General features: G+C 38.4%; 1 protein-coding gene across 2 annotated transcripts in view; it reads left to right on the top strand.

Annotated features, from left to right (window-relative positions):
- MOCOS (molybdenum cofactor sulfurase) overlaps positions 1 to 23150 on the top strand; it is a 208837-nt gene that overhangs the window by 159662 nt on the left and 26025 nt on the right. For both annotated transcript variants that reach the window (XM_085052270.1, XM_085052271.1), the window contains 3 exons: positions 11092 to 11208; positions 13873 to 14316; positions 20974 to 21136. In XM_085052270.1, coding sequence (XP_084908396.1) covers positions 11092 to 11208; positions 13873 to 14316; positions 20974 to 21136 — 724 coding nt within the window. The remainder of the gene's footprint in view (positions 1 to 11091; positions 11209 to 13872; positions 14317 to 20973; positions 21137 to 23150) is intronic.

Below are 23150 nucleotides of genomic sequence, written 5' to 3'. Positions count from 1 at the left end.
AAATAAAACTACTATAGTTTTGAAATTTCCATAAATCTCTTGTCTTTGAGCACTAAAACTGCATTAAATTTCCTCAATTGAGCTATACCAACTACTTTCCATGAAAATGATTTCCTTCAGTAAAGCTGTCTCATAGACTACTATTGGTAGTAATTTGTTCTTGAAATTACTTGGGAGGACACCTGTATTCTTTTCATGCAAGATGCCTGTCCTCTACAGTAGCACCTCTGTCATTTTGTTATGTGTTTATTTGCACTGCAGCATCAAAAAGCCCCTGTTATGAGCAGAGGTTGAATTATGATGAGTACTTGACAGGCCCAGAATATAAAAATGGCCTTTTTGCCAAATGGCTTCTTCATATATACTTGTCTAGTCAAGAATTGATAATTCCCCAGCATTATAGTTTTTGCTGCTAATGAAATGTGGACAGATGACAGACTGGTAATTTGGAAAGGTGTAAAAGTGAAGCGGTAGAGATGAAGGACCTCTGCAAGATGGAAGCAGAAGAGTTGACATTAAAGCAGCAAACTGTCAATCTTCTGCTTCCTTGTGAGGCTACCAGAAAAAGAGAAGCAATCAGTCCAAGGCTTTAAAGAGAGGTTGTGATGTAACAAAAAATGGTGTTACAGATACATACCTGGTGCTGAGCTAATGCAGCAAACTCTTCACACAGAGAATCATCAGCAGCTCATTTATTAGCAATGAATATCTGTAGCCTTCAGCATATATGAATGTCATGTGTTCTGTCATCCCCAAGTCTTTTCCAGCCTCTGGAACACTGACAGCAATGACTCAGCTTCAATTTGCATCCTTGCCATCTTTTTTTTTTTTAGCAAAAACATGCATAGGACTCTATGAAATCTAATCTGATTTGAATATCAGAAAGATGGAACAGTCATAAGAGAACAACATAGATTTGCAACAGCAATCATACACACACAAAAAAGTGGATTTTTTATAAACTGAGCCAAGTGCAAATGTTATATGTTCTCTTCCATTTTCAGATGTGAAAAAACATCACCAGCTCTGTTCCGGGAGATCTTTTATGTTAATATTATTTATCAAACTTTCTCCTTGTTTGGATAGGGAGAAGAGACCTGTGAAATTCTCTGTGTACATTCAGTAGATAATTGCAGAGTAATTTTATAATTCCTTCACATTTTATTCTATGAAGTCAGTTTGGAAGCCAGAAGAGGGGAAAGAGGTAGGAGACACAGATGGCCAGGTGGAATTTTACCTGAAGCATTTGTTGGATTGTATGCATTGGAGAGCTCTTACCCAGCCACACCTTTCAGTTCAGTGTTATACCACTAGTGAAAAGTAGCCCTTGCCTTATCAAACCTTTTTCCACTCTGATCTTCTCAGACAATATGTTTTTCTCCTCCTGTGTGTAATGCAGCAGTAATGGGCTTTAAAAAGTGAGCAAACCATCATGGCTGTCTTTTGAAAAATGGCCATCATTTCACATTTCAGCTGTGGATTACCAGCATCCATCCCTGCTCTGCTTTTTCACACTGCCTCCTTTGCTTGGAGCCTGAACCTAAGCACAAGCAACTTGCTGTGATTGGCTCACCTGAAAAAGTTCCCTTGGTATATATCTATGCTTGACATGTCCCCTAAAAATCCTGTCAGGAAGGGAATGAGCATCAGTCCATTAGCAGTCTCAGCCTTCTTGCCTACCGCTTCACACTTGTGTGTGATAGACAAACTGCTATAACAGGAATAGCTGCCAAAGACAGAGAATGTAAACATTTTGGTTTGCCTAAGGAAGGCTCTTCTGCAGTGTTGCATATGAATGAGTTTTGCCTCTCAGGACTGAGAACGCTGCTCACATAGATTATCATCAGTTTTGTCTAGGAGCCTGTATTAGCATGTCCTGACTCACCCTCAGCAGTCCAGGTAGAGTGAAGGGATGTCTAGACTTTGAGTTGACTTCACCCATTTCTCAGTTAAAAGAAAAAAAATCAACATTTCTCAAGAGACAACTTCTAGCACGAGTTACTTCAGTTTAAATCTATAGAATAGTTTGATGACTGCTCTTATTATGGCATCTGCCCACTGTCTAATTCACCTCCCTCTATCTCAGCCACCCTTGAATTAGTGTAAGGATTGACTGAATGAGCCACTGTTGGGTTTTTCCCATTCCTCCCTTGCTTTCCATCATTTTGAAATGAAGATCAGGGTCTTCCATCGGAATGTGTGTCCTCAAATCACTTACATCCAACCACTCACTGTGACACATTCTGTACTCAGGTAGCCTCTTTCTGCTAGCAGTATATGTTAGGAGTATAATCTTTAGTTCCAGATCACAGAATATTCTGAGTTCGAAGGGACCCACAAGGATCATCAAGGGAAAGCCTAAATAAATAGCCCATACAGGGATAAAACCCACAACCTTGGTGTTATTAGTACCTGACTTGAAAAAGGCAAAATCAGAACGAGACTACCCCAATAAAATTTGTTTTCTTCTTAACCCCATTTATCCTTCTGTATCCCAAGTATTCTATGTTAGTGAATTGTCTTGTAAGCGTTAGCAGGCAAGACAAATTTAACCCTGTGGTTTGAGACGTAGAGGGAGAAAAATGTATTTTATAATTGCATGATCATCTTTATTTAAATCTTTTGTGTCGGTGCCAATTTTTTCCGGAACTTAGCTATATCCAATATTACAAAATATTTCCTAATAATTAAACTAAATTTCTCACAGTGCAGCTAAAGTCCATTATTACATATATTAGGCAAAGAATGAGACACTAGTTTGGGCAGAACAGCAGAAAAAAGGAGGATTTCAGACATCCAAGGTGGGGGAAAAATTGGACAAGCAGCATGAAGCAGTGTTGTATGGGTGAGGTGAGATGAGGGAAGAGACAGAGCAGTATATGCAGGTAGGAGTTATTCCGTCTGTTTGTATTTGGACAGGTCTGCAAACAAAACTGACATGGGACAAAGGGTTGTGAGACAGGATGGGAAATGCACAAAAAAGTAGCTGCTCTAGGTAAATATGGTGATAGCCAGATCTGGAAGCACTTTCATGCTGCAAGTACACTTTTTTTCCTTTAGTTTCTCAATATTCCCTTTTAAAAGCTTCCTTTTCCTTTAGTAATATCTTAACAAATTGTTTAGCTGGACTTAGATTAGTAACCAGGACCTGGCAACAACCAGGTGAAATGCCCTCCTTCTGCAGTAGGCTTTCAGTGTCACCTTGAGGGATTTAATGCCTTATCTTCCCAATTTACTCTAACTTCACAGGAGTGGAGAGAAAATATGTTAAATACTGTCAAATCTTCAGATATCAAGTGGCGGATACATTTGTATATACACACAGCTGGTTCAATACATATTCATATCACTGCTAATCATTACCTGATAAAAGGGACCATGCAATACCTGAAGCAGATAGATTTCTTGAAATAATTGCTGTTTGTGTCTTAGATGATATTTTTAGTTTCACTGGAAGATCATCTCCAGCCCACTGTACACATGGTGTATAGGTACAGAATTAGAGCAATGGCAACACGTGAATTAGAGGAGTGAGGAAAAGAAATGAGCTACAGCATTTCCCATGCACAGGAAGTTCATTCCAGATCATTTTGATCAGAATGACCAGAGCCTGGTACTGTCAGTACTTATCTGGACATTTGTATCATGTCCCTACAGGAGAAAGTGGACAATGGGAGGATAATACCTCCTCCTTCTTTTAATTTATTTGAAATCAATCTTCATAGAAAGTTATTAAGCAAGAAATCTTTGTTGCTCTTCATATTTAATCCTTTAGGCTTTTTTTCTATCTGTTTCTTTTTACTTCCATGTAAAACAATCATTTGGTTTTGTAAGTGAAGCATTTTTTCATCTGGGCCACAGAAAATGGAAATCCAGCATTTTTTAATTCCAGCTAAGAATGTCTTTGCAGCAATGGTCATATGACTCTGAGCTAGTTACACTAATGCTTTTAGAAGCATAACCACTCATTATATTAATTTTGATGACTCAGGGAAAGAAAAGTGTTCTCTAACTTGCTTAATGGGATTTTTGGCCATCTTCCCAATAGCTACCTAAAAATTGCTGAGGTGATTACTCACTATTGATTTTAGCTATAGATTTAGCCATTGATTTCAGGAAGCCAGGAGCAGCAGATGGACCAGCACAATAGAATGCAAATAGGATTATAAGGACAAAAAGATTGTTGTGAAGATTCCTGTTGAACATATACTGATTTCCTTGGTTCCAATTAGTTTCCAGTTGTTCTGTGGATGTCTTGGACCAGGAAGATAGCAGCAATGCAGTAAACCACACTGGCGTGTCAATAAATGGCACCTTGTTGCTTCAAACTGGCAAGAAATCTTTACAATCTGGATCTTTGCTTTCATGACATGGCACTGGATGCTCAAAGCCCTTACAAAAAGGAGCTCACAATGTAGGAGGCAACTTCATTGATCTAGGTAAAGGATCACTGATGGAACATAAGGAGGTGCTGCACTTCAGAGGCTCAATGTGAGAAGTGCAAACCTAGTTAGTGGGTAATGAAGCTCTCTGCTTCCTGAGGTAGTAGTGACAGAGTACAGGCTGAGCTGCTTTCTGTAATATCTTGCTGCATGGGGACAAAGACAGGTGAGTTAGTATGCTTGAAATTGCCTACTATTAAACTGCACATCACAGCTGATCAAGGTTAGAAAGCCTCATGAAAGCCTAGACTGAAGGTGTTGCCTGACACTGTTTCTCTGGAGTGTCCTTGCACGTTGCTAAGGAAACTAAGCGATAAAAGAAAGATGCTCATAGTTGTTCAGAGGAAAGAATCAGAGATGAATGAGGGAGGCTAAATATTTTCTGTTTGGTAACAGGGCCAAACTGTGGCCCTAAACTACAGACCTGATCATATAGGAGAAATGGGAAAAGAAACGACATGGTAGCAGGAAAAGAACTGCACTTTTGACAGCTTCCACTGGATTCCCTTTTCCTTGATCTTGGTAAAAGCAGTTCAGCTGCCTTCGAGTGCATGCAGTGTCTAGTTTCAGTCCATCATCTGAATCCTTTGAAGACAAAAAGAGCCCAGCCCCACCTTCTCTATTACTGTGTTTCCTTGTTTGCATCTTCATGCCCCCACATCCCTAAACCCAACCACACTACTGTATAGGATCCTGTGGGTGTAATTAAAGTAATATGGGATTTTGACCCCAAAACGTTCTATTATCCCCATTTTCAGAGGTTGAATACAAGCAGAAGAGGATTTAACTGCTTAAAAAGAAAGAGGAAAAGGTGGAGAAGATTTCGACCGTGACATGAATTAAACCTGTGTCACTAAACTTTCAGTATCATACACTGCACGTTTTTGTTCCTAGGCATTGTTTCCATGTGTATTAGTCTGCCACATTCCCCTTTATCCCTCTTGATATGACTTATAGCTTAGTCTTCTGTGTGGTTGTCCTCTGGCTTCCACATCTCTGACTAGCAGCCATCTGAGAGCCTTTAGCCTACAAAATACCTGGGGATGCTCAATGGGATGCAGAGATACAAATGTTTTTCTATGACTCACAAGAGGATGCTTTGCTGAAGTCAGTTAGGAAACCACAGAGGGCTTGAGTTCCTTTACTTTGCTTTCTTCTTGAAATCCATCCTTTCCCTCATGTCGTTTTAGCAAACCAGATTTTCATTGTCAATGAATGCTGAACTGGGAGGGGGGGAAGGAAAAAAAAAGTGTCATTTTTTGGAGAGACCTATGGCCATTAAGATACCAAATCAAAGAAAGAAAGCTGGTTAGCCTACTCATCAGTCTGTTCAGTTTCACATAGCTGGATCTTGGACTCATGAAGTTTGCATATGTTCAAAGAGGTCCATGCCAAATTCACTGCATATACAGCAGGAAAGAAAAAATCAGTGGAAAAAAATGTTAGGTCATCCATTACAAGACTGTGCTTCACTTCTTTTTCATAGCCAACCCATCCCTAAGAAATCTTCTAGTTTCTGGTTTTCAGAAATGTAAAATTACTATTACTCCTTTAAGCATGAAAAACCTGCAGTTCACTATGGGATCTTCTAACCCACATATTCTGAGTTATGCTGATGTTTTTAGCCTGCTTATCTCCCATGCAATCTTACCTGCTATTTGACTGTCTTTAAAACTAATCCAGAAAATTATCACATTGACTGCAAAGTTCTTGATAAGCTAGTATTTATACTATCAGGACACTGAAATTGACAATTTCAGTAAATTTCAATATCTCTGTCTAATACTTCACTGCCTTCTACCAAAGGGATTTTGGTCAGAGTAAGTGATGAATGGATGAAGACTGAATACAGAAATACATCCTCTCTTTGGTTAATTTAAACCATTGTCAACAACTAGAGAGGCAAAAAGGAGGAGAGGATCAGATTCCTCAATACTGAGGGAATCTGCCCACATAGAAATTATTTCTCTGAGATGGAAAAAAAATGCCTTTGTTGCAGAAAACCATGCAGTTAAAACAGTTTAATGACACTGTAACTCAACTAAAATGCTTCCCCCCTCTCCAAATGATTTGGAGACAAGTGCTGATTTTTTTTTTCCTTCTGACCTACTTCTTATTAAATTGTATTCAACAAGATTAAGTATGCATTTGCATCAGCAACAGCGTTTCACAGTCAAATGCTGGATGACAGAAAGAGCTAGCTTACTTTCTTTCCAATTCCATGCCATGAATCAGTGAATTAATTTACCAGTGGATGTGGATAACAGCATCATGAAGCCTGTTTTATAACCAGCCATCAGTGGTGTGCAGTGAAATTCTTGTAATGAGCAAATCCATCAGACAGACAAACTGCTCTGATATTTGGGCATTGGCATTGTAGAAAGCAGAATGAGAAATCCTAATCCCAATTCCTGAAGGACAGTACTTGCCAGTATTGAATTATATGATTTTTTTTCAGAACACTTCATGATGTATTATAAAAAGTTCCTTTATTTGTGTGAATAATTCTTGTGATACTCAGTAAGATAACTTACACAAATAAGAAGTGCTTTCTAGAATCAGAGCTACAGAATTGCATCCCATGGGAATGGCTTCAGCAGGGGTTTCTAAAGCATTCATCATTTTTAGTGAAAGTCTTAGACTTAGTTGATTAGGAATAATGCAAAATTATGTGCTATTTGTAAATCTTGACTCTCATTTAGTATATACATGCCTACAGCAAGTATCATTCTCAGACTTATTTCAATGGAAGCTGAAGCCAGAGAAAAGCTTACAGCTCTCACTGAGTGCCCCAGGAGCCCTGAAGTGAATGGATAGCAGAACTCAGTCATTTAGCAAACGCAGAGAAGTCACCAGTGCAATTGTGTGACAGGGAATAGGAAAGCAGAACACGCCAGAATCTCATTTCTCCTCGGAGCTTTCCAGCTGATGAGTGTCAACTAAGATACCAGATTTCCAAGAGGGGGCTACTGTAGGGTAATGCATTAAAATGAGGAGGGGGGAAGCTCTCCTCTTCAATACTAAATATATATTTAAAAAAATTATCAGATAGAGCACTATGAAAAAAACACTAAATGATAGGATTTGATCAGTCTGGTAACACTAAAGGAAAGCTCACTGATGGAAAAAAAAACCTGTTTTAAACAATTGGTTTAGGCAAACTTCATTTATATATCTTTATTAAATTTGAAGACCGTGGCTTGGAAGTGTGAAAAGCACATTTTGTGTGTCAAAAATCAAGACAAAGTGACATCAGAAGTGTTGGGGTGTGAAGCAACCTACAGGGCCAGGCCCACAGTAAAGAGCCTCAGAAAAAGTAATGAATGCCAAGGGGCTCTGAGAGACAGAAAGGACTCTTAAGATAGCATGATGGCTTAATTACTATGTCCTAAGACTGAAACCAGTAAAAATGCTGCAAGATTTCTGCATTTGTTTTGTGGTTTAATTGTAGTCCCTAATCTCTTAAAAAACCAAGGCACATTAGTCCCTAATATCAGATCCAGGGAATCACCAAAACTGGCAATCCAAGTACATTAAGCTGTGTACTTATCATTAGCACCATTCATGCTCCTGTGCCTTCATTGATGAATGCATTGCTGGCTCCCAAAAGTCAGCCTCTGCTCTTACAGACAGAGCTGCAAGTGACATTCTATATTTCATAACCCTGAGCTCAATATACATTATTGCTCCTTATGGCAATTTAAAAGATGTGTTTTATTTAGGAAAGCGTTTCTTCATCGAAATAACTGGAACAGATGTTTTATGTTCTATTTGTTTTGCTATGTGGTAGCACTACAGAGAGAGATTAAATTAACTCCCCAAGTGGTGTATTTCTAGAGTGAAACTAAACAAGAAGAAATCAAAACATATGTCCAAGGGAAAACCAAGGATCTATTCAAGGGAGAGATATTTTTGCAGTGCTGCCTTTACTGGTTCTTTACATTGTGTCATTGTTTCCAGTGAAAAATGTGCATCACATTCCCAAGATCTGTGCACTTTATCACACTGATGATAATGAACTTCATTTAATAATAAAGCTATTATTATATCTTTTTTCTCCTGAATCACAATTCCCATAGTACTCTAATGATCATGTTTTTATGTCTCAGTGGTCCTTGTCCAATCTACAGATAAATATATATTACAATTAAAGTATTATTGCAGAAGAGGATTGGAGTGCATAGCAAGAACAAAATTACTGTTCATTAAAAAATAGTATCAATTTATTTGACAAAATTGAAAAGAACTTTAAAAAGTCTTGTTTGCAATTCCTTGAAGATGTGTCATAGAAACTTCATTACACTACCTACACTTTGATAAACAAGGCTGTCCCGGGAATGTTTCTTTCAAAAAGTATTATTAGTAAAAAGATTATATTTTTGTATACTCAGGAAATAAGCCCAAACACTGTATGATTTCAGTAGTGAAGTATGTCATGATTTTTGCCTTGCTTGTCACCATTAGCAGAACGACAGATCCGCCCACAAGTCACTAGCACCATGACAAATCATGTTATGGCAGAATGACAACTTTTCTCATCTAAATGAAAAAGACATCAAGAAAATGTCACTGTTCCCATATTGAAGTCTTCTGACAAAGCAAAGCTAGCGACGCTACAACAGTCTTTCTCAACAGATGCCTTTTACTATAACTTCACTTTGAGAAACATGCTTTTAACACAAGATATTCTCCAAGGCATTAATCATCAATAGGAATCTTGGGGCTGATTGTATTCTCTGCTTTCCAAGTCTGTATATATGAAGTTATTTTGATTATATCTCTGTTGGAGAACCAGACAATTTTGAACTGAACTAGTGGTGCAGAACGTATTTAAATGTGAACTTGAGGAATTGTGCACTATAACAATGTAGAATTTTTGTACAGAGACCATTGGTGCATTTCTGTGCAGAGACCCTTGTGCATTGCACATGAGAAAAAAACAAATAATTGCATTTGAACTGCTTTTAGCAGAGCTAAATACTATATAGGCTGAATTGTTTCAGCATGGAGTAAGTTCTAACAGAAGGCTTGGTTTTTTCCAGCTGCTGAAATAGTGACTTTAAAGGTGCTTGGCACCTCACGGAGTTAAACTCAGAGATGTCAGAAGATAGACTGACATCAAAAGATTGATATGTCAAAACAGAAGATAGACTGAATTATACCAGAAAGTGTTTGCTATATGTATTGGGCCATTATCTTTTACAGAGGGAATTTATGTTAAAAATAATAAAAACCAATAGAAATTTAGCCAGCTAGAAAAGCTAAGTTGAGCATTTACACTGATACCTCAGACAAAGCATGATCTCACAGTTAGGGAAGTGGTTGGTATGAGTTGGTTGACACTCCCATTCCTGTACCTTTAGGCTGCCCTGTTCATTTGCATCCAGCTGAGGCGAGATTCCTGCAAGGAGGATTCTGTCAATGGTACAGCAGTGAGTCTGCAGTGTGGTCATTCACAGCTCTCCTTTTGTAGGAAAGGAGCAAAAGCACAGAGGGGTTAATGCAGGTTGCACAAGGTTGTTCTGGGAGTCTGTGGTAGAGGTGGGGTCAGATTTCATGCATTTGACAGTCCTTCCTTGCAGTCTTGACCAGGAATGTTCATCATTTTTGGTCAAAAAAAAACCAACTGTTGGTAGCTCAGCTGATCTTATCAGCTGCTGCTGTTGCTTTTTGAAATCAATATAAAGCATTTCCAGGTCCCTGCAGTGAGCTTCCATGGTTTCTTAGCCGTGCTAAGAGGCTCCCAGTGGTGTGCTTCCCTTGTTTCTCAGCTGTGCTATGAAACCCTGACAATCCGTATTCCTTGCAGTGCTGTCCTCACAGGGCATGCATATATATGTCTCCTTCTGAGGCACATATGGACATGTGCTTCTGTTCTCTATGCACATTATTTTCATTCCTTCCCATAATTTATTCATGCTAGTTTGTCATCAAGTATTGCATTTCTGCCCATTTATTATTTAGTGGGTGATAAGGAAATAGTGTAATACCAAACAGCATGAGAAAGAAATGCACCAGGGACTTGGTAGATTGGGTGGTTGTATGTGCAAGACTGAAGGAGACATTTCAGTTAATTCCCTCTCCTGGCAGATGTTATTGCTTACTATGGGGCTGATCTGTTCAGCACTTGCATGCCAAAATCCCACGGTTGCCATCAGTTTCTGTAATGAGGACTTGCAGTTTCAGATCCTTGGAGCACAAGGTTTTCTTTAGCTACCTGAAAATTTGCCCCAGGCTTCAGTCTCTGCAGGGGCAGTTGCAGGTGGTGGCTATGTCAAGACACCAAGTAACACCTTGCTGTAGGTCAGTAATTCGTAGTGCTGATGTGAATAAACCTGTTCACAGCTTTAAAATGCAGCAGATGTACTGGCATTTATGGAATCTGATTGTGTGGTTTTTGTGTGTAGTAGTCTCTCAGTTTTAAGGTAAACACCTGTGCTTCTACCACTGTTTTCTTCTAGCTGAAGTAAAAAAGTTGAAAAGTCCAAAATCTCTACAAGAATGGTAAAAGCTACAGTTAGTTGTTAATTGTTTAGAGATCTAATTTGCCTCCGTTGATTTCTGCCTTTAAAACATTGTATCTTGTTGACCACAACTTTAAAATGCCTATTTTTCCTTCTTCTCCTATATCTTCTGCTGGGTTGGAAAGGTGGACAGCATGGCCAGTCTCCACAACATACATGTTCGTACAGGCTGCTTCTGTAACACAGGAGCCTGCCAGATGCATTTGGATATAAGCAATGAGGACATCCAAAGGAACCTGCAGGTTAGTTTCTGAATGTGATTGGAAGAAGTTAAAAGCTAAAGTAACAGTATCATGTCCCATGGTTTTGAGTGTCTGTGACTTTGAAAATGAAGTTAAATTTTATTTGCTTTCTATCATCTTTTAACTCACTTGCCTTGTTAAAGAAGCAAATGAACTGAAATTCAGTTCATTGAAATAAGGTGTTGAAACAAACTTTTTTGATGGACCCAGAGAGGTAGGTCTTGCTTGTTATTATTTCACCGGAGAATAGAAAACTGGGCTTCTTGTTTGGTTTTGAAATTGCATGATATCCAGACTTCCAACAGAGCAGAAGTTCCTGGACAATTCCTCTCATGTTGTTCCTTAAGTGTCCTTAATTAATTATAGTACATAATAATGTTCAAGTATGGGAGACCTATTGTTGGATGTTACAGTCGAAAATACAAGACAAGAAACAATAAAGGGGAATGCACAGTGAGTCTCAGAGAATGAAGTAAATTTAGATGGCATCTACTTAGATTGCTGGTGTGTTAGAATAATAGTGTAAAGACTGTTCTCAAGATTACTAATGTTTTCCATAAGTTATCATTAAAAGATGTATAGCAGGATGTATTACAATGAAGTGGAGGAGGCTTCCTGTCTGCATATTTGTCGGAGTTTGAAATTGCAGTAAATTAATTCAGAACAATCAAAAATTTTATTAATGGTGTTCTTCAAAAGGTAAAAAAAAAGAAAAGCTAATGGCTGTAGTGAAATTATAGCTCCCTTATAATGTCACATACATACTGATAATTTTGCAAACACATTTACATGCAGGACTGATAGCACAAGTTCTTAAAGACTGCTGCAATTCTTTAATACCTTCCTTGGCAAAATGATGCTTTGATTTACCATGGGCTCTCTCCTCTGAGAAAGCAAAAAAGGGGCTGTCTTTCTGCTGAAGTGAAAAATGCCAAATAATCAACTGCAATGCTCTTGGATCTCCTTATACAAGGAGGATTTTGCTAAGGAGTGAGGGACTTCTTTTAGGTCTCTATCATTTAAATGGAGATAGGCCAAAGTTAAATTTATGGAGAGACACTTAATCTGCCAAAAGTTGTATAATGAGGTGGTACAGTTACAGAGTCGTTATTTTGGGACATTCCATTCCCATCTGTGCTTTGAGAAGGATCAGGATGAGTTATTGACAACATTACTGAGTAGAGGAAGGCTTCTTTTATCACATTATTTGCACGTATACTTCAGTTTCATCTTTTCCCAGGCTGCTGGCTGTATTCTTCCTTCCCTGATGAAGATTTACATGACAAAATGCCTGTGAGGGAGGACTTTCTGTCCTCAAGGGTCCCTGGAGAAGTGTGGTTAGTTTCCTCATAACGCTGTGTAGGAACTCGTTTACTTACTTGCACAGCATGAACCTCTCTCCCCAGTCAATCAAGCAATACTTGGCAGAAGGGTTATAGAAGGGTATATTAACAGATGCAATCTAATTTTGCAAATGTTGCTCCTGCTCTGTTGTCAAGGATAAAAACTACATCACACTGCGTTAAAATATTTACTACTGTGTTGCATGCTTTGACATAGATGTAGGGTTTTTATTTCTCCTTGCATAAATGGCATCTGTGTTCGTTGTACTGTGACATTTCTTGCTGAAAAAAGCCCTCATGTAAATAAACTATTGACCCTTATATTTTTAATGTAACAGAAATGTGTAAATAAATTAAATGCTGAGAAAAGAAAAACCCAACAGCTGCTGCCCTTAGGGAATAGGATGCTGAGTTAGGACTAAATCTTATATCCATTGGTGAGCTAATATTAAATGGACAAACAAAGGGGACCTCTAACTTGCTTCACTGGTGGTGAGTGGCAGCACTCCCTGACTCACTTAAAGAATGAGCAACTTCTGCTCTTAAGGGAGAGTTTTCCATCGAGTGTTGTGTGAGAGATGTATCAAATAGATGGGTGTCTACATGGAAGTAACTATAGGGAATTCAAAGAATTTTTCAGCAGACATTTTTCAAGTGGAAACTTGTGCTTCTCAAAGGAGGAAGTGTTAGGGGAAAGACTAGTTCCCTCCATCCTGAAAGCAATGTGCTGACTGGATCAGCAAGACAAATATGATGAATATTCCAATATCACTTTGGATGTCTGAGCTCTAGATTCAAGTCTCTGATTTGCTGATATCCCAGATGAGTTATCTCTCTGCTGTTTGGACTATTTAACACAATTCATGAATAAGCTGCTGATGGTATAAAGTGGAACTCTTCTGACAGGGAATATCAAGAAAACTGCCCCAGAAAAATCATCCTAGTCATGGTTTGTTCACTTATCTGAACATAATATCACAGTTTAAATCCCAGTGAACTATGCAAGCGAAACTGGAATATCCCTGAGACTGTCCTAACTAACAATCATGAGACACAACACCTTTTTGTGATTCTTGGTATGTTTTTGAGAAGAATAGAATAGAATAGCAGCTCAAAATAATCTTCTTCAAAGTCTGAGTAAATCAGAAGATGATTGAGGGTTTTTTTCCATTTTCTCTTTGTATTGATGAGTTAACCTTGTATTTTTTACAACAGTTTTTCAGGTTAGAATTAAGGGACTTGTTGATAAGTAGGTAAAGTTAGAGAGAAATAAAGCAAAGTGTCATGACAGCTCTCTGGTTTTCTTCCTATTTCAAACTAGGCTGGCCATGTCTGTGGAGATAATATAGACCTGATTGATGGACGTCCCACTGGTTCTGTGAGAATATCCTTTGGCTACATGTCTTCTTTTGAAGATGCACAGAATTTTTTGAATTTCATCATAGCCACCAGACTCTCCAAATCAGACACTGAGATTCCATTCCAGTCTGTTACAAAGCTGACGACAGAGTCTGTTCCAGATGACCACCTTTCTTTTAAAAATGCAGATAAATTGTCTCCAGTACTGCAAATCTTGGACAGAGAACCCAAGAATAATCCATCTGAGACAGGGACAACTGGGAGCTGGCAGCCACCAGAGCCTGAGGCAGAAAGCATAAGGGCAGCTGTTTCTGAGACTGCAGTGCCAACATGTAGAAAAGGTGGCAAGCCCATTACTGTCGCCAAAATCTACCTGTACCCGATCAAATCCTGCTCTGCATTTGAGGTATGTGCTTTGAACCATCAGCCTTGTGTTTTTCCTCAGACACCTGTGCATGAGATACTAGGAAGCAGTGTGTGGGTACCCATGTTTCCACTTTTCCAGTTTCTGGGATCAAATCCAACATGTTAGGCTACCTTGAAGGATTTTTAATTAGGCTGAAGTTACAAGGGGGGTAAAAGTGTATTCTGCTCTTCTCTCCCCCACAACAGACAAATCTGCACATAATATGCTGTCTTGAAGAAAATAGTTGGGTTTGCAAAACTTGACTAAAATATAATCAAGTAATTAGTATGCTTTTACAGAATGACATGTGATGGACTTGTAGGCATTGATGGGTAGGCAGCAATTGAGACATAACTTGATTAACATGTTATAATTGAGAGGCGGCTGATTTACATTACAAAGAAATGTTATCATTAAAAATACATTTGCAACAGAAATATGACATTTAAGTGTTGCTGCACTATTTGAAAGTTCACTCTTTGAAGATTTTAATTGCTTTTTTACCAAGTTAATAATATCATCACCTTAGCTGTGACTTTTTTTTTCAATAATGCATGATGAAATAGGTGTATGGCCCACACATGACCTAGAATGTCACTCTGCTTAGTACCATACTGGGAAGTGATTTAATGAATGTCAATAATGGGTGTAACTTTCCCCATGAAAACTTACTGGTGTAGGTCAGTGTCTCACATCTGAGAGAAAATTGGGGTCAAATCCAGTAACGAATCCCCTACATTTCAAATAGGGCTTCTCAGCTGATCTGATCATGTTTTGTTTTTTTGTTCTTTCTCAATGCAGAGAGATTAGGCAATTAAACACTGTTAAATGATCAACAAAACATCTGTATTTTTAAATTTGGGTTGGCTTATGATGTCTTTAATTCAGAGGCATAATCCTGAGCATTAAATGAGACCTGAACAAACAATTTCCACCCCTTATTAACCTCCCACTAGATTAAACTGTTCAGAAAATCAAATTAATTGCCCATTTCATGTGAAAATTTTTTAACCTTTGTTTAAGTGTTGCAGTTTTTATAGCTGTATTGCAGAAGCCCAGTGTAGAAGCTGCTGAAATACATGCTGGCAATATTCAGGTGCCTTTGGGGTTAAATTCTATTTTTGACATGCAGGCTGGTGTTGTGAGATACATGCCACAACATTCAGCACTAGGAAGACTTTGAAGTGATTGTGCCCAGGAGCAGGTAAGACATACCTCAGCATGAAAGCAAGCTTATGTTTCCCCACAAGCTGAGCCAGGTTTCTCCTCTTCTAGCACTGTGAGGAGAAACAGCTCTAGGTGAAAAATTCACACAAACCTGGTACTCCCTGGCAGACAGGACTGCAATTCTATATGGAGGGGGAAATCCCCATACCTCATGCATAGTGCCTGTGCCAGGTATGTGTAAATGGGCCCAGAGTGAAAACAGGGCTCATTTTACCTCAAGCTTCCACCTCTGCAGTTAGACACTGTTCTCTAAGTAGTGCGAAATGGATACCTGCTTATTCATTTTCTCTTAAAACAGGCATCTGCAGTAGGGGAAATAAATTGTTCCTGGATGTTTCTGTCTCTTTTCATTGACTACAAGAGGAATCCAAGGCAACTTGGATAGCCAAAGAGTAACAGAAAATGAAATAAATGCTGAATTTAGTGTATGGTGTTGGAAAGGACTGCAATTTGACTATAAAGAGCATTTATCTCTTCTCCTCTTCTCAAAAAGTGTTTTTTGAGGTTGACCTAGCAGATCCACTGGCAAAGGGCTTTCACTGCATAGGGAGAGCAGGTCAGGAGATGAAGTCAAAAGAGTGTTTTGATTTTCATTATTTTTTTATATTGAAGGAAATCCCCCCAAACAATATGTTTGCTTTTGTGACCTTCTTCCTGTCCACCTGATGTTTTTCATGTTTTTTCTTCCCTAAAGTCTGACTGAGACTTCTAGACCTGTCATACATTTATAACCAGCCTGTGAAAGATCTGCCAGTCTCACTGTCTGCCTATAGAAGAGGTAAACAAGCCAACTTACAGACCACCATTTGTAAAATGAGCTTTAAAACTCAGTTAAAGTGACTTAGTCTCTTCCCAATGAGTAAGTGTAGAATAGAAAGCCATGGCTGCCAGAACCCACACCACTGCTAACTGCAGAATGTGCTAACCTCCAAAATGCATCTATATGTACATATATATGTCATTACTGCAACTTCAGCCTGTATCACCCTGAAACAGAAAAACAATCCATGCCACATGTGTTAGAGTTTGAAGAAACACATGCTAGAGAAGAAACCTTATCACAATTAAATGGAATCAAATCCTGAAAATAATTTTGCCTTCTAAAATATTTGATTATACCAGAATCTCTAGACTTTCACTTGAAAAGACTGAATCATGTGCAAAACTATTCTTTTGCCATTTGCTTAGTGGTCTTCTTCATACAGACCTCTCAGTTAGCATTATATTATCTCCTTACTTCAGGAAACCCATAAACTTCTGAAGTAGTAATCATGTTGCTTGTGGTCTCTTTAGTCTTTTGTTGGAATCCAAGAATTGAAATTCAGTTTCTTGTTTTAAATCTGAAATAGCTTTAGATGCTTTGTAGTTGCTGGAAAATTAGAACAGTATCTTCCCAATGAAAAATTTGATCTCTATGTTTATCAGTTATAGGGTAACTCTGAGCTAGCTGATGGGAAAAGGTAAAAGTAATTTGAATACTGAGCTGTAGTAAATTCTTTCATCTTATGATACTTTGATACTTGAGATCAGAAGCTCATGGGTTTGCAGGTTCTAGTGCAGTCCTCCAGCTGATATGGGAGGTCAGATCTTTAGCATGGATAGTCAATAGGCTTTATTGTAACTACACCATCACTTGTGTTTTCCTAAAATAATATGTGCAGTGGAAAATTCCAGCTAATAGTGTGCAGGACCCAGCCCATCTGCCAGTGAAATCTGCCCAATGATCCTGCTTGCAGGACACATGATTAATGGCAGGAGGACAAACTTGAGGAGGATGTGAGTGCAAACTCACAGCTGTTTGATCTCCTCTTTTGAGTCACATAATCTCCTCCGCTCCTAAACTCTGATTTCTCTGTTCTATTCTAAGTGGTTTAGTATGAGAGGTTCTTGACCTCCAGAGAAAAGGAGAGTGCAGAGTGCTTTGGCAGCTGGGAGGATGAAGCTTGGCATGAAGATCATCAGCTCACTGCAGGTTGGGTGGTTTCTGCAGCATTTTATAGAGTGCTTCTGGCCACAGGAAAATCTCTGCCCACTGTTGTCCCATGGATTTTGTGGTGCAGGAAGCAGAGGGCAGAATATTCTAACTCAACTTCTCAAATGTGTTTTCTTTTCCCTACAATTATTTTATTAAATGGGGAGAAGCAGAGGACTAACCTTATCCCTGACCACTTTCTTTTTTCCAACATAAAAATGCATTTTAAACATGCATTTTTAAACAGGAACATCTCTCATGTCAATGAATTTTGCATAATTATATAATGCAATGTGCCCAGTGAAAGAGGTTAGGAATTTAAACTAATAACTAATTAATAACTTTATTATTCTTGCAGTAGATTTCAGAGTATAAAAAATTGCATCTCAACAGAGAAGACAAACTAGCTTTTAATTTAAAATACAATGCAAATTCCTAGTGATCAGTGGATAAATTATATGTAAGACCACTAATATTTTTAAACTTAGATAATTTAAAGCCTATTCAGTGGTTCCTTTAATGTGTTCAAAAACTGTGCTAGCCTTCATGATGACATTATTGTGAACTATGGAAGAAATACAGCCCAAAATGTTTTGGAGAAAATTCTGAAATAAAAAAAAAACCAAACAACCCCACATGTTTTTGCAGTGGATATTTTTATTTTGCAATAAGAAAAAATGGATTAAGCAGATAGGACTAATGCCAACTACTGGCTGTATTATGCAATGATCCTCGTGACAGGTAGAGAAGACCTTATATTGAATAATCCTGGAATGCATCATCCCCTGCCATGCTGGGAATGAAGGTGTGTGCTGGTGTCTATCAGTAAAACCATGCTCTACCTGCTTCCCTTGTCCTCACACTTCTAATTTGTCTCAGTAGACAGAGATGGCCAGGCAACTTCTGGGAATCCTATTAGAAGCTATATAATGCAGTATTGCTCACTACCAGGTTTGCTAACCTGCTCTATTTTACTTTATTTAATAATTCCCTCAGCCTCTTTGAAATAATGGAGGACACGGTCTGCACAGGCATAAGTGCTGAGAAGAGAAATTAATGTGTACTTCCACTCTCATCCCATGTCAGTATTAGCAATAAACCAGCTCTGGCTGTTTAGAGCTGCCTGTGGCTCCATCCAAGGCAGGGCACACAGTTATTTTGTTGTTACAGCTTTCTTTACTGGGGTCCCAGCAACATGTGCAGTGCAGTGAGCTCAAAAATGGAGAGGGCGTTGGGCACTCAACAACCTACAGAGGACATCCATGGGAGGACAGGGACTCACTGCAGGCCACCTGTGTGTGACTCTCACTACAGTGGCAAATACCCAGAGGAAGGGGGAAAAATGGGCTGAAGACACATAATTATGTGCTGCATCCCATTTGTGATGTGACTGAAGCATGGAGTTAGTCGCCGTTATTTTGGACCTGTCAGAGGTATTTGGAGTGGAAGGTGTTGATTATTTCCAAATATTTGCTATCTAGTTAGCTGGGCTTACCCTTTAATGCCTGTCAGCATGTAAGAACTACCTGAAGCTCTGATTAAAGAGAGGTTTTGTTTTGCTCAAAAAAAACCCCTCTTGCCTTCAGTGAAGGTACGAAAACACTTAAGCTATTTCCTGAATAAGATTGGTGTCCTGAAGTGGAACCAAAACAACTGGATGTTACAATAGGGAACTAAGAACCTTTGTGCTCCTTTTCTATTTTTCTGCTTTTTTAGTTTATTCTGCTCTCTTTATCTTGCAAATCCTGTAAAGATCTGTTGGATTTATGGGAGGATGTATTAATGATCTTCTTTTCTGGAAGGGAGATTTGTTAGCAGGAAATTCTTGCAGCTCTCAGATGATCACCAGCTGTTCAAATGCATTTTGTAGTCTAATTATACAGGATAACCAAAAATGCTGGTCTCTCCAAAGAATACTTTCCACTAAGAACAAAAGTGTGTTCTTCAGCTGATACTGCAGTCTCTGGGCTATGATTCCTCTCCTAAAAAAGATAGGGCAAAGGATCACAAAACTTAAGTGCTTACAGTTTGAGGTGCTTGAATAATGTTTTGACTAATGATTTGATAATGATTTCAGATGACACTTTCAGACCTAAAATTTCTGTTTATTGCTGAATTTTTCATCCACGCATTAAAAAGATTGCAAAATTATATTATAAATTAAGTAGGTTGATAGAACATATTTCTTCTCTTAAATTTTCCCCGTTTTCTGTATTCAATATAGTTGGTAGCACTGTGGCAGAATTATTTTGAGTTCAGCTTTGATGCTTTAAATTTTCAGTTCTAGCATGCCTGCCCTCAGCTTTCTATAGTCAGGCTGTCAGTGTCAAACTGCTGCTGCAGGCTTCTATAAAAACAGGAGAAGTTTATAAGAATGAGATATTTTGGGTTCTATCAAGTTTCGGGTTCATCACATGATAAACAAAAATGTGTTTTTAAATTAATCTAACCAGTGCTCTCCAGAGTATCAGGTTGTGCTTGACATATCTTTTACTCAATAGTGTTTTGCTGATGTTTTTTGCAGCTAATTCATGTGAGATGTACTGAGCTTTTCTGTAAGAATTCAACCAAGTTCAGCTGTAAACTTTTCTCCATATTCAACTGTGACGTGAGCTGAAGAATATGTTTAAATGGCCAGCTTTATGTTACAAGAATGGTATTAATATTTTAACATTCTGGAGAAGAAAGCAGATATTAACGTCACCCAAAGGCATTACTAAAATTGCTTTCTTTTTAGATTTCAAGATTACCATCTGTGTAGCATCAGAAACAGATGTTCTTTTCACCAGTAAAATGTACATGAAAGCAAGGACAATATGCTTGTATGGGCTATTGGATGCAAAGAGTGTTATAGAAGTAGTAGAAGAACAAATAGCAAAGAAGACAATGTGTTTTGTTGTAAGGAGATCTAAAGAAACTATTATTCTCCTAGCTAAACCAGAAGCTTCAGTGGTGGATATTTTCTCTATTGTACTACTTGATAAGTGGTCCCATTTTGTGAAAACCAAGTTTTTTCAGAATTTTGAATTTCACCATTTTCCTGCTTTCTGTTTGTTTGGTTTTGCTTTATTTCAGAAGACTCCTGTAAAATTTCTGTGGTTTGTAAGTTAAATGAAAATTGCTGGAGCACCAGGTCCTAAAAATGGATGAGTGTAAGATTGGAAACAGTTTTCAGAGTGTTTCGGAGATTGTTTATTCTTATAGCGCTATTAAACTTTATGATAATATGTAACAACTTAGAGTAATTTGATTTTGTTTTTTCAGCTTTGTGCAGTGATATCTTTATCTCTGATTTGCAGTTAAGGTTTCTACTATAAAAAGCTGGCATTGGCTTGCACAAGTTTTCCTGATTTCTATAAGTTTCATTAATGGATTCTTTTCCCTTTCTTTTCAGCATGAATCTATTAATGCAGCTAACATTTTTCAAACTCTTATACCCACTTCTAATGCTTTCCCAGGTTACAGAATGGCCAGTAGGGAACCAGGGATTGCTGTATGACCGAAACTGGATGGTGGTAAACCAGAATGGAGTCTGCATGACGCAGAAGCAGGAGGCAAGGTTGTGTCTTGTGAATCCCTCAATTGATCTGAAGCAAAAAATTATGGTCATTCAGGCAGAAGGTTAGTAAACAATATCTTTTCCTTCCCTTTTTAATTAGTGTCAAATTTCTAGGCAGAGTCACCTGCATGCACCCACCAATCCACTGAATGCTGTGCATGCTTGCTTACCTGTGACTTGCTTGGGACTTCAGGGACAAGTTCAGTGCCAGCTGTGGGCAATGAAAGCCCAACCTCTTGTACACAGCCCTGGAGGCATTCCTAACTTATTGCTGGGGCAGGCAGAGAGGAGACAGTGAAGTGTCAGACTATGTGCAGTCATAAAGTGGATGTTCCAGGATGGAGAAAGGAACAGACAGATGTGGAAATTTACTGACTAGTGCCTCTCCTCATCATGAAGTCCCAAGCCTGAAAGGGTTGTTATTGCTGAAAAGGTAAAGGAATAGAAGTCTAACATTAAACATCCTGGCCAAAGACCTTCTCATTTTGTATCTCTCTTGCTCCTTCCATCTGTGGGATTAGAGGGGTAGAGTCTTCAGTGGAAATTAGTATGAATTAAAATAAGGACGAGACATTATTTAACTCAGTTAAATACTTGCACTAGCAGGCAAATATTTCATGATGTTTGAGCTTCCTGGGAATTCTCAAAATCCCTTTTTTCTCTGATGAGGGGGAAAAAAATTTTAAAAATATGTAAAGTGTTACAGAAAGCCCTTTGCTACTCAGGGGTGAAAATTATTTATTTTCATAATAGTGCCATTGGCACTGAACACTGGAACAGGTTTGTATTCCACAGAAGTCATTACTAATGCTGAGTTTGCATGTGTCTGAATGGTGTTCATCATTTCCCTGGGGTATAGCATTTACTCAGCCTGGATGTCTTAACCATTAATAATATATGTGCCCACATTTTCAGCAGCTAAAGCAAAACAAGGGAACCAATCTTCAGATTTTTTGCCCTTTATTAGAAATCCATGAGTGGATCTGTAACTACAGTCTCCTTTCTGTTTGTATGTTAGAGTTGTCCTCTCCAGCTGTTTGAGCACTCTCCATAGAATTAAATCTAACTTGTTGATCCTTTTTGTCTGAAATATGTTTCTCAAACATACATTGGGATACTTCCACTAATCATGTGCTATTTTCTATGTTTCCAGTCCCAAACACAATCTACTCTCTTCTTAGGGATTCCAGACTTGCTCAATGGCACACACACACTGCTATTTTCTACTCTTTCCTCTATACTATTTATTTGAAAATGTATCATTAATTCATTTCAATTCTATGTGGAGCACCTTGCACCTCAAATTTTTGTAGTACAGTTGCACAGACAGCATTCTCCCACAACTTTTAAATTATCAAGTGCTTCGGAACTATTTCTAGAAATTTATTTCCTTACCATCTCTCTTCCTTTCTGATTGTTCTGAGTCTTTTTTTTTCCTTGCTAGCATTCATCCGGACAAGTGCATATCCATTAGTATGTTCACCTGTCAATAACACCTGCACTGACATACTTCAGGGAGTCAGGAAGAAGTTTTCTCAAATGACAGTCAAGGCACCCATTTCAGTCTGAGATTTACAATCTCTTGCCACAGTTAATGCCAGGTTGAAATCTGCCTTTAAATTCTACATTTTACTGTGTCTTTTTTGAGTTTTCACTGTCATTTGCCTTCCTTCTGATGAAAGTGAGAACCATTTCCACATAGAAGTGATCGTCCAAGTCTATGAGTCATTTTTCTGCCCAAAAGTAATTATCAGTGTGCTCTAACAGGAATGTCATTGGCATTTATTTACAGCCTGCTTTGAGATAGCCACTGTGTAAGAATGGAGTCATTTTGTTCTTTGTATAATGACTCTAGATACCAAAATCCTAGCCCATGAGATGGTCTGGGCCCTCTTTTATAGTTGTCCTGCTGTTTTATACTCCTATGGTGTTCTAGCAACCTATGGAATTTTTTAGAAAATTCTTGACAGTGAGATAATGGCGCTGTTTTCCTTGGAGAGTTTATTCCAGACCTTACTGCTCCTAAGATAGCACAGTGATGGGAGCACATACAAAGCAGCAGAATAAGATTGAGCA

The sequence above is a fragment of the Lichenostomus cassidix genome, chromosome 2, assembly GCF_008360975.1.
Source record: "Lichenostomus cassidix isolate B80296 chromosome 2, HeHo_3.0, whole genome shotgun sequence".
Taxonomy (NCBI): domain Eukaryota; kingdom Metazoa; phylum Chordata; class Aves; order Passeriformes; family Meliphagidae; genus Lichenostomus; species Lichenostomus cassidix.
This window is presented reverse-complemented; position numbering and strand designations above follow the sequence as displayed.